This window comes from Oryzias latipes, chromosome 10 (assembly GCF_002234675.1).
Source record: "Oryzias latipes chromosome 10, ASM223467v1".
Classification (NCBI taxonomy): Eukaryota; Metazoa; Chordata; class Actinopteri; order Beloniformes; family Adrianichthyidae; genus Oryzias; species Oryzias latipes.
The window spans coordinates 25,128,048-25,140,261 of record NC_019868.2 but is presented as its reverse complement, the minus strand read 5'-3'; the positions used below and the strand labels follow the sequence as shown (position 1 = coordinate 25,140,261).

General features: G+C 38.7%; 1 protein-coding gene across 1 annotated transcript in view; it reads right to left on the bottom strand.

Moving 5' to 3' along the window:
* The window catches only part of LOC101155858 (X-linked interleukin-1 receptor accessory protein-like 2), a 403,702-nt gene that overhangs the window by 70,539 nt on the left and 320,949 nt on the right, over positions 1 to 12,214 (bottom strand). The window contains exon 7 of the mRNA XM_020706755.2: positions 898 to 972. Coding sequence (XP_020562414.1) covers positions 898 to 972 — 75 coding nt within the window. The remainder of the gene's footprint in view (positions 1 to 897; positions 973 to 12,214) is intronic.

Genomic DNA, 12,214 nt, shown 5'->3' with positions numbered 1-12,214 from the left:
ATAACGGGAAGGGTTGTGCTCTGTAGATTTGGGAAACTTGTAACCAAAGTTAAAATCCATACAAATAAAACATTTCTAGAGCTGCTGCTATTTTAACTGTACTTCTTTAAAGAAATTCCATTCTTTCTAGAAAATTGGCTCTTGTAAAAGAAAAAAAAGATGATTCCACCTTTACTAGTTTCAAGGGTGTCAAACCCCAGGCCTCAAGTCGAATTTCCAAAAGTCTTGTCTCATCTGCTGCTGATTACCTGGATCAGGTGTGTTTGGCCAATAAGTGGCGTCAGTGGCAGGTTGGTTGGAAAACACATGGGACACTGGCCCTCGGGACCTGGAGTTTGACACCCCTAGCAAAGGGCAGATGTCAACATCCTACAAAGATATTATGTATCCATGCAAGGATTAAAACCTTCCATTAAAACATTTTTGTCAGTGCGCTGGAATCTCTTTTGGATGGCATCCACTCTGTTTCCATGAGAGATTGCACCACTTCCACAATCATCTTTTTCTCCTCATCCCACTGGAGAGGTTGATTCCTCCACAGGCATTGCCCTCAGTTATTTGCACTGACAAGTGTTTTTTTATCATTATTTCCTGTTTACCCCCCCTAAATGTATTATTAATAGGCTCTAGATCCCCTGTGACCATAAACAGCACAAGGCAGGTGAAAATGGTGTAGAGATGAGGGGGAGGTTTTTTAATATAGTTGCACAGTTTAAGACAATATATAGTAAGAACATGTTTTGCGCTAAGTGGACCTCCAGCCTGTTTATTCTGACAGAAAACCAAGGCAGAAAGCCACGTTCTACCACAAATAAAGCAAAAAACCAAAATAAATAAACAAATAACACATGGTAACAACTGTGATCTAATAGCAAAAATAATGGTTTTGGTTCTTACCTGGAGTGATTTCTATCACGGTGTCTTGTTTCTCTGGAGGAAATAAAACCTTTGGAGGCTGAGTCGTCTGGAGAGCTGAGGGTTAAAGAAAGAGATCTATCAATGTGTGTCTGTCATCAAATCAGAAAATCCCAAATGCAACAAAAAAAGAAATGCAGAAAATCCTCTTTAAGATTTTAAATGAAGTGTAGGAATCCATCAAAATATAGGAGTGAGTGTAAATAAAATAAAATAAAAAAAAGTGAATAGAAGTGTTGCTGCTCTATACTACAGGAAGAGCTGACCTGTGACCTACCAATTGATCGCTTGCCTCCAGAATCACAGGGCCAAATATTAAAGGCCTGGACCTCAGCTGTCAGAACTATGAGATGCTGCCTGAGCCACACAGTCGGCTCACTCCACAACGCGTCTCATTTAATGATTTCTTCCTGTCTCTGTGCGGTCAGGCAGCTTGACTGACTGCCTTTGTACTCTGATGGCCTGCAACACTAACCGATTCCACCCGAAGCACCTTTCAATTTCATTTTCCTGCACGCTGAGAACTTCTGCTCTCCGCTGCCCAACACGTTTTTCCTCACCACAATTGAGTGTCTGCAATCCTGTTGTGTGCTGCAGGATTCTTACTTTCTACTCTAAATGAAAGAGAGCATGTTGGAGGTTCCACTTTACCAAAGACATAATGATTTAATTGTCATATTTCTATATTTTATGGACACAAAAACTGAGGATGACATTAGTTTCAGGTCTCATTGTACTCTCAGATACTTTGTCTTTGTCAGAGAAAGCTTCCACAAGGTATGCCTTGTCACGACTAACACATGTAGCAACAGTTCAGAGAGAACACCATGGGTTAAATGTGTGTTCAACAATGCGTGGAGTGAATCTAGCTCTATACGACACGTAATAATCGAGCCAGTTAATAAAATAATTGTGCATTTTGTGGTACCAGCCCCAAATGTGGCAAAGACGTATCTAAGAACCCCCTCTTTCACAAAGGCATAGTAGCCACGAGAAAATTAAAGATTTTAAAATATGCATAAAATATACAAATAATATGTTTATAAAGACTCTCATTCATCCAGGTTGATTCCATACGTTTAGGGGCTGTCATCTAGACTTAGTTTTTAAAGTTGGAAACGTACGATATACAAATAATAGTATTCTGAACGTGTCCCTCAAGTTTAAAGGCAGCATTTTGTGCATGAACAGCCAATATTGTTGAGACTGGGGCAAATAGGCATTGAATATTTTTGAAACAACTGAATGTGGCCACCATGTTTACACACTTTGGATTTTTCTTGTGGCTTTTGTGCTTTTCAGAAAGGGGGGATCAATATACATCCATGCCAAACTTGGTGCTTGTACAACAAAATCCACAATTTGTCTGAAATATCAAGTGGCTCTGTTAATAAGGGTAGTTGAGGTAGGTGAGTCGCAGGCACATTGTAGGGATTTTTCATTATTCCTCTGCGTACTTATGTATCAATCACATGAAGATCCCATGCAAACAGATTTATGTGGGGTCAGTAAGGGGCCAGTACTCTGACCTTGCTAACAACTCAATTGTGATGTGAGGGTACCATAAGAACGTGCAACTTCCCATTAGCTTCTTGAACACTGAACAATACAATTGTACATTCTATTTTTATGACACCCCTTGAGGTGGCCGTACGAGCCAAGACATACCTGCCGCTAAGATCCGGCCACTCCTTTCTGCAACCTCAAAAACCCGCATCACCTGTATTGGTCAAACCTCGTAGGGGTGCGTGTCACTAAGGCTTTAGCAAGCATCAACCCGTAAGGCATGGGATTTGCATAGTTTATTTTCAAGTAGTTCCTAAAAATCTTTGTTGAGCAGTTTTTTATAACACAAAGTGTGAAAGTGTAATCACACCAGTGAGATTATGGTGTCACACATTAGCTTTTTGACTAATAACCCAAACCTCTGTTTTTTTTGCACGAACAGAAAAGATTTCAGAGCGTGACTTTTTATTGTGACGGGAGGGTTTCAAAGGTCTTAGTCATTTTTCCTTTTGCTTTTTTTGGTCCCGTTTTTATGTTCAGTTTCACCTTCTTTCTAAGTAAGCCTGTCAATCTCTCTATCGTTCCATCGCTCTGTTTCTGTGACAAGATTGATGGCTTCATTTGCATTCTGAAGGTTTCACTGTGCCCTTTTAAGATTAATGAGACAACCCTTCACCTGGGCCTCCTCCTCCTCAACACTGCCCCTCCTATCCTTGCCTCCACTTTTCTCATTACGTTCTACACAAAAAAGATGAAAATTGTTGAAGTTTTGATACGGGGGTGCACATCTAACTAAAAATATCCAGCAATTATCATGTGATACATCTAAAAAAGAAGAGCCAAGAACCCAGAATGGTTGAGGAGGATGTGAGGTAGAGTCCTGTTTGAAAGGCCCAATCATCTCCATATTCAGTGTAATATCCGAGCATTTGGATTCCATGCTGCTTGGCTTTTCTTGCCCGGCCTTCTTGTAGTTTGACACTTTACAACTAGTACTGGCTACAAAATAAGCAGGCTGTCACAAACAGCAGAGGGGCCAACAACATGTGTCATTAACTCCAAAAAGCCAAATCTCTGCGGAGGAGAAGGGAAATTGCACATTTGGGGGTAGGGGTCTGTGTTAACATGAATTAAAATCTGAATATGAAAAGGTGTGCAGCAAACAGATGGTAATTTGGGGTTTGGTGTTTACTTTCACCACTCAGCTCCACAAAGACGCCAGAGCGAGAAATTGAGAATGTTGAACTTTTCATAATGACTGCTTGAAACTGGAAATTACAGGATGCCGCTTTGGTAAGTGCTTATGTGTTTTGCATGTTTGAGGGGGAAGACGAATAACATTGACCACAATGGCTAAATGTTTCAACCTACAAACTTTGAGTTTTCTTGTTGGTTGCAACTATAACTACTGTAAAAGGAGAACACTTTTGGTGTTTTTTTTTTTTTTTTTGAACAGAGGGTTTACCTCAATATTATATTTTTAATTACTTCGTCTGGCTATGATTTTAGAACAGTTTTTTTTACCCCAATTCAAACAGACCTGATAAAGGACAGCAATTGTTCTTGTTTACACAGGACTTTTGACCTTGCTGCAGTGGATGCAGTTTATTTTTTTTGTGACAGGCTGCAAATTTTCTTTTTTTTTTTAGATTTGTTGAGGGGAGCCTCATAAACAAAACTTTTATGGAACTGGACATTTCACAAAGCCAAAAAGGAAAAAAAAAGTTTTAAATGGCCAGGAGTCAGCTGAAAAATCTAGTGAGTCTTAACTAATGTGTCATAATTAATGTAAGTAGTGAGAATTAGAGATCAAAATAATCCATTGCTCTCGTCTTTTTATTTCTATCGAGCACCCGTCAGTCTGCAATTATGACATTGGAAAAAATCCGTGGGTCTTACACCTAAAAGGTAAACTAACAAAACAGCAAAACAAAACGGTAGTTTCATTTTCAAGCATGTTATCAATCAGAAGTTCCCTTGCCTCCAAAGGGGCAGGTTGTGAGTCATAAGAAGAAGAAGGACAAATGGTAAGAAAATGAAGTCAGCTTTTATTTCTAACTAAACAAAATTCAGGCGTGTATAGGTTTAAAAGATTAAAGTTTGACAAAAATAAAGATCAATAGTGTCATGTTTAAAGGACATTTTTAGCCATTTACAGATGTTTTATTCAAAGACAGACTCTTCCAGAAGAAACTGTTTAACTTAGTATAGTATATATATATATATATATATAAATATATATATACTATACTATATACAGACTGCCGCTAAAAAAATCAGGACTTTAACAAAAATATTTTTATTACACTTAAACACAATCATGTCAATCATAGAAATACATGCATAATACACAAATGAACAATCATCCAAACACATTGACATCCAAAATATTGCCTTGTGTTTATTTTGATGTACCAGTATTTCAATAAACCAGATTGTGAAAAAAAAAAATTCTTACCAGTTACATTCAGATCTTTCCCGATCTAAATCTGATTTTCAGTGACTTCAGAGATAAATTGTGGGCTCGTCTGTGAGTCAATTTTTTCCGGTTCCTGTTCACGATGCCCCCAACTGTTTGGAAGCCATACAAGAATTTAAAGTGTTTGGTTCTCAGTTCAAAAACTCCTATTAAACTTATTTTAGTAAAACGCTTTCGTCCTTTTCAACTGTCACAAGCTGCTTTTGTCCTGAGACTGTTTGATGGGTCACGTGACAAGCAGCAAGTGAAATCGCATTTCTGTTAAGGAACAAAGCAATTTACTAATTTTTCTTTTGATGCTCTGAAAATGCAAGAAAAAAATATTCAATATTTATTTCTGTAGATAACACAAAAGAAAAAAGGTCTGTCCACCACTGCAACCACAAAACCAAAGACTTGTTGGAAGGAAACAATGAAAGGCACCTCTGTCTTGTCTCTTAGTGTTTTTGAGAACACAAAGAGGTTCGATAAAAGCAGAGCCCAGGTAAGGTCATGCTACACAACCCTGAGAAAAATAACCAGGAACAGTGGAATGCTGAGTGCTGGTGAAAGCAACGATAAATAATCAAGTGGCGGTGGAACTGAAAGAAAATGTTTGTTGAGCATTGCAGCTTCGAAAGCGATGAACTAGAAAAAGGCCACACAGGAAATAATCTGCTTTTTTTTAAGGAAAATTTAAAGAAACAATTTTTGTTTTTGTTGTTTTGGTAAAGCGGCTGTCGATGACTCAAAACGTTATGAATCTGACCTCTGGACCAGCGCCTCACTGCGGGGAAAAATAAACATTACACCACAGTGGCAATAACGCCATTTTCAATTTTAGTGCATAAAATCCAACCTCTGAGCAGTGTTGCCTCCCCACACTGTCTTAGCTGCACTGTGGTTTTTAAATTAGACTTGACCTTTTCCAGTCACGCCTGGTCCTTGCTCTTCAGAACATTAGGTGAGTCATAGCAATAATCATCAGAAAAACAGACTGAGGAGTTTGTTTTAGCACTTCCTTCCTCCTGCGGTCACATGGGGGTGCGAGTCTGACATTTGGGTGAACTTCAAGGAGCCTCAGAATATTCACTTTTCTTCATTTGTTTGAGTAACCCCTTTGTGACTTAAGACTTGGACATGAAATGAGCGTCTGCTATCTGATGCTCTCAGCTCTGAGCAAGCATTTCTACGTATGCAGCTGAATGACAAGGTACTTAGGAAGGTAATGGTGAAACTCTAAAACAGACTGATTTTAAAGATAATAAATATTATGATGCACACATAAACACAGCCAGGCATTTCTTGATACATGAATTTTTTTTTGCAGGCGTTGAAACATATTTCAAGGCTGTGTCACTGCCACTACGTACATTTTTCTAACATTGCACGGATGAAATTGGTCATACGTGAATATACGTGAAAAAAGTGACAAACGTGGTGGTCTTTGCATGACATTTTCATAGATGTATCACAAATAAACCACGCAAAGAACATGTACATCAAAATGATGTATACGTGCATCGTATACATCATAGAAAAGTTAAATATTGGTAGTACATGCATGAATAGTCTGTAATACATACGTGGAAAGGTTTAAAAGCAGTTTAAACTCTAAATGTTTGCATGTTCATCTCAGAAAAAGTCAAGCACAATCGTGTAAGACTTATATATAATTGTGTATAAACTACGTGAAATACACATAAACTGCGTGTTCCTCAACAGACCAAAACAGCTCAAAACCAAATTCACGTAAAGACCGGTCGGCCGAAATCCTCAACAAACTTTTACGCACATCAATGATTGACAAATGCCAAAAACATGCATGTATAACAAAAGACCAAAATTTCATACGTGGAAAATGCGCTAAATGTACGTAATGGCTGAGTGAGATGGCCTTTAATATGTTTACTACCCCGATTGCTTAGCTAATAGAAATTGCCAAAGCTCTTAAAATTTTACCGTTGTTGTTTTCACATAAAAATACTCGTTTCCTGAGCTTTGACCCTGGGGAGCATTTATTTTGTGACATGAGGAGAGTAAAGAAATCACTTTTTTTAAACATTAAAGATCATTAAAAAAAATGTAAATCAAAGTTTTACACATTTAGATTTTAAACTGCTTTTAAAATCATAATAATTTGAACTAAGAACTTTTTATTTAAGCCTAAAGGTATAAAAATATTTTTCAGCTGGTTTACTTTGCAGAAAGATTTTATTTGAGGGTAAGGCATTACATGTTTATACGGATTAATGACTAATTAAATTAGCTGTTTTGTTTTTCCAGAGTTAAAACCTTTTTAGTTTAAATTTTTGCTGTACATTTGACAACGCCAATAAGGTATCTGTTTGTTAATCGTGTGAAATTGTTTTAAAGCTTTTCAGTTTTCTCTGAGTATTTCTCTGCAGTTCTTGCAGGACTCTGCTAGACACAACCTCTTGGAGTCGCCGAACTGTTCAGCTGGATTTTACTAAACTGAACGACAAAGTTCAACCAAACACTAAACGTGCAGTCCACTCTGCATAATCAGATGCTGTTTGGAACAGTGCTGATGATCTGACCTTTGAGTGTTCGAGAAAGGCTCAGGAGGAGCAAATGTTTCGCACATCCACTCTGACAGATAATTCATCGTCCAATTTGACTTTTATTTTAGAAATCCGTTCCCATTGGTAGCTAATTGTTTTAAATTGAAAACAATTACAGAGGAACATGTTCTGCAAAGCAAAGATGTGTTGTGGAAAAAACCACTAAAGATAATTGTTGGGTCTTTCTTATTTTAAATGATTTTGAACAACTAACAAAAATGTTTCACAGCAAATAAAAACACGATGAAAATACTTAATGTGTGCTGCACCAAAATGGCAAACAAACAACTTCAAAATAAAGTACAAGAACAACACCTATTCTTTTTTAGTTTTGTTTTCAAAGCTTTGAGTTCATTGATAGAGACGCTCTTAAGACTGCCACATGTTACCTTTTCAGTATTTTCAGTAGAGTAGTTTAGCTCAAGAAAGTGAAGAAAGAACAAGTTAAAAGATTAATTACAATTTTAACAATTCAGGTCACACAAATAATTCCTATACCATCAGCGTGCTGGACCAAACCAATGTCTCTCAAAAGAAACAGGCATGGAGTGGCCCAGAGTGATACAAATGTCTCCTTTCAAGTGGCTTGGGTTGTAGTTATGTTTCCAGTTTTGTTGTTACCTTCTGTTTCCGGTTCCTCTCGTCTCAGGGGTTTTTCTCTCCAGTCCCTTTTTCTGTCCCACCTGGGTTTTCTGTCTTCTTAATGGGTGCACCTGTTCTTAATTGTCTCATCTTTCCACCTGTTTATTCTCCGCATGTTCCCTGCAGTTCTTGCGAGATCGTTTTGTGTGCCTTCTCAAGTACCGCGAGCATTCTAGCCTCGTTTCCGATGTTCTGTTCAGAAAAAAACTAGAGTTTTTATGTCGGAACTTCCTGCGTCCTGCGTTTGTGTCCGCACCGGGATCCTGACAGTTGCAATATTTGTACAGAAAAATTACGTTTATTCTACAACAGTAGCTTACTTTACACAAGTAACCCAAGATACCAAAAAGGGGCTCCTCTAAAGATAACAATCAGTCTCTCCTAATGTTAAACATTTGATCAGGCCTCACCTCCTCTATCACTGTGTGGAGCCACAACCAAGGACAAACACAGACTGCAGCGTATTGTGCGCTCAGCTGAGAAGGTGATTGGCTGCAGTCTTCCATCTCTCCAGGACCTATACGTCTCCAGAACCCGGGAGCGTGAAGGTCGGATATCAGCCGACCCTTCTCACCCTGGACATTGCCTACTTGAACCACTCCCTTAGGGCAGGAGGCTAAGGTCCATTCGGACGAGAACCTCACGACATAAGAACAGTTTAGTTCCCTCTGCAGTCAGACTCATGAACACTTTTTAATCCCTCCCCCCTTAAACCTTTCACTTATATGTCCAGTTACCAGTCCATTACCTGCACCTTCCTCATCCTCTGTTTGCACTAGTTATTTCTATTTATTGTTTTAACCATTGTGTTATAATTTTTTTTTTTTTTGCTTACTGTTGTTCCTTTTTATTCCTAAGTGTTGTATTTGGCACATTGGCACAGCAGCAAATTCCTGGTCCGTGAAACTGTTTTGTTCACTGACAATGGCAAAAGAAAACCTTGACCCCAATGACCCCCTTTGAACCCTTATTGACACCCCCCCCATCCCTCTTCAACCCAGCCATGACACGGTCATCAAATGTTCATGAGCAGAGAGGTGACTGTTGCGCACAACCCAACTGTAGAACGGTACATTCCATTTTTGGTATGTTAACACTGACAAGGACCACAGAATGGCGAGGACTCCGATGCAGAGTTCTTGGAAAACATTTATTCCTGAGAACCTGAGATAGGCGTAGGGTTTGGTAAACATCTACACATGATAATCAGGCACAGGACAGAGGGAGACACAGACCATAAATACATATGAGGAGGGACAGCACAGGTGGGAACGATCAGGCATGATTAGGACTACAGCTGTGGGGAAAACAGACATGAACAGGAAAGGGAGGAACTTTCAAAAGAAAACAGGAAGCGACACACGAGGACACAAATGTCAGACAGGAACTTGACGAAACATGACAAACACTTTAAATAGCTTTTCTGCCATTTGTGAGGGTCCTCATCATGCTGTTTTGTAAAAACTACTCCAACAGTTTCACACCGTAGAACGCAGCATAAATACCTTGACTTTTCTGTTGTTATGAATTAATAAAATCTGTTGACATTTTCCAAAGCCTCTTAAATCAATTAAATGCCACACTAAGTAGAGCTTTTTGGGATCTGATAAAGACAAACTGAACAAATAAACGAGTGAGTCATCATCGGGAGCTGCTGAATTTCTTTCCTAAAAGAGAAAGGCGAACAACAGGAAAGCAGCTTTAAGTCCGTTTCATTTTGATGACCTGATCGTGCCTGAAATGCACAGACTGGATGCAGAGAGCATTCTCCCACTTGTGGGAAACAGAGTCTTAAGAAAGTTTGAGATTGATGGGCTCTAATGTGGCCACAGTGCCGGAGTCGAGGTGAACGATGAATAAACTCAACGGTAGAGCAGCTGCTGTGGCGCGGGGCCACACCGGAGGGACGTCCTGGTGGGCAAACAAGTGCTCTCCCTTCATTAAGCGTGAAAGATTAAAGTCAATAAATTAAAGTGAGGGATAGTGGAGGGAGGAGCCAAACAGAGCAAACCTGATGAGCAACATTTCCCTGGTGCCAGGTGAAAAAAAATCAATTTTTAGGAAATAAAAGATTCAAGAATGGTAGGTAAAGTCAAAGAAAGTTTTGTTAAGCAACCAATAAATTCACTCTGATTGGATCCATTAAATTAAAACTAATAAAGCTTAAAGAAATTAAATAGGAGCTTAACATTGTTGTGACACATTTCTGCAGAGAAATTATTTCTCTATTAAAAGTACAATCAAGGCTGTAAGAGCGATTCAAGGCCTGCTTCTGAGCGTTCTTCTGGGAAAAAACAATGAAAGATCCCACTGACTGTGACCATGAAGACCTTTCACTACCATTACAAACTCAAACCGCCCACAATCACCTTTGACTCGACATCGGTAAAGCACAAATGAAAAGATCCAGCAAATAAAACCACTAAACAAGTAAGGAAACCACTAAAAAGCCTGACTCTGAGGAGCAAATGGACATAAGAAACCATAAACTTTAAAATGTTGATTCAAGGTAAAGTCTTCACCACAAAACATAATCAAAAAGTGTTTTTTTTTTTTAGCTTTACTCTATTGTAAAACTTAACAAGTATTGTTCATCAGCCTCCAGTGTAGCACTTGTCACAACGTTATTGGCTCAGTTCAGCAGAGGTTAAATGCTCCAACTGCCTTTTTACATGATTGTGTACTAAAATTGTATCAACAGTAGAATGTTAGATAAAGACCTATGCAGTTTGGAGCATTCATCTGTTTTGCGTGAAATCAAACAACTCGGTTCAGTTGATGCAAAAGCATTTGTGTTCATGACAGTTTCTAAAGAGGTGGAGGAGCTGCTAGATTTTCCATCTGCAATAACTTTGAAGTCTAAATATACCAATATATAACGTGTGATATGGTTAGCTGGTATATCATCTACTAATATATCATCTACTAATCATCTGGTAAATCATGTTTGCCTTTTATAAAAAAAGTTAAAAAAGTGAAAACTCTTCATGGTACATTATTTGATCTAATTTCAAAGTGTTCCCAGAGGTCTTTGGTTATGAAGCAGATTTCAGGCAAAAAAACAAACAAACAAACTGTCGTTTTCTAGAACACAGCTTCTGCAGAGCTGCAGCAGTTCATCAGAAATTCACTTTTGAGTTGTGGGCCGGGCCTTTTGCCGGGCCTGCAGTGACTTCCCATGCCTAAACACAACCCTAAGTCTACACAGCTGAGACACAAAAATGTCAAACCATATCAGAGCCATCCAGCTGTACGGTTTTGGTTCATGATTCCACCTCAGCTGAGGAAAATAAAAACGTACATGGATCTATTTGTCTGTAAGTGGATGCATCAGAATGGAGCTGAGCATGGAGCTTGTGGCCTGACAACTTTAGCACCAAAGTCACAGGTACAGGTACAAGCTTTTTTAAACTGCATTTCTTTCATCTGCTCCTGATTCACAGTGCTTAAAGTAAGGAAATACTCAGAAATGCAGTTTCAAGCTTAATTTTCTTTAAAAATGTCCTACATCAGCAAAAAAAGGCCTCGAGAACATGTTAAAAATTCCAAAAACACAATTTTCAAGCAATAATCTTCAGTTTTTCCCCCACAGATACAGATGATCTCACTCACTGAGGATTATTGATGTGTATTTTATTCAGCAGAAACATCATTTAAAGCAGACGTCAACAGTTTTTCTGGAAGCACTAAAGATGAACAAAAGTTTTTGCACCGTGCTTCTGCATGTGGGCTTAGCATACGTTCACAGACAACGCCGGAGCGTTTTCATTTTTACGCTTCACTGAAGCTTCCGTTGTGCTCCAAAGCTGCGCTTTAGTTTACCACATGATGAAGAAAGTATGTGAACAAATGTCTGAGTACTTATTAAACAGGGTGTGTGAGCTGCTACAACTTTAGGCTAAGTTGACCTACAAAATTTTCTTTGACAAACTTTTCAAAAGGTGAATTTGAGCCAAAATTTTGATTATGATGACGAACGGATCCAGAAACGAGCCTCTTCTTGAGTGTGTGTGTGTGTGTTAAGGCGTCTGCTAGGAGGTGATAAGACCTTTAATAATGAGCTTGTTCTTTCTGTCATCAGTCAATGCATTGTCACTGACACAGCCAT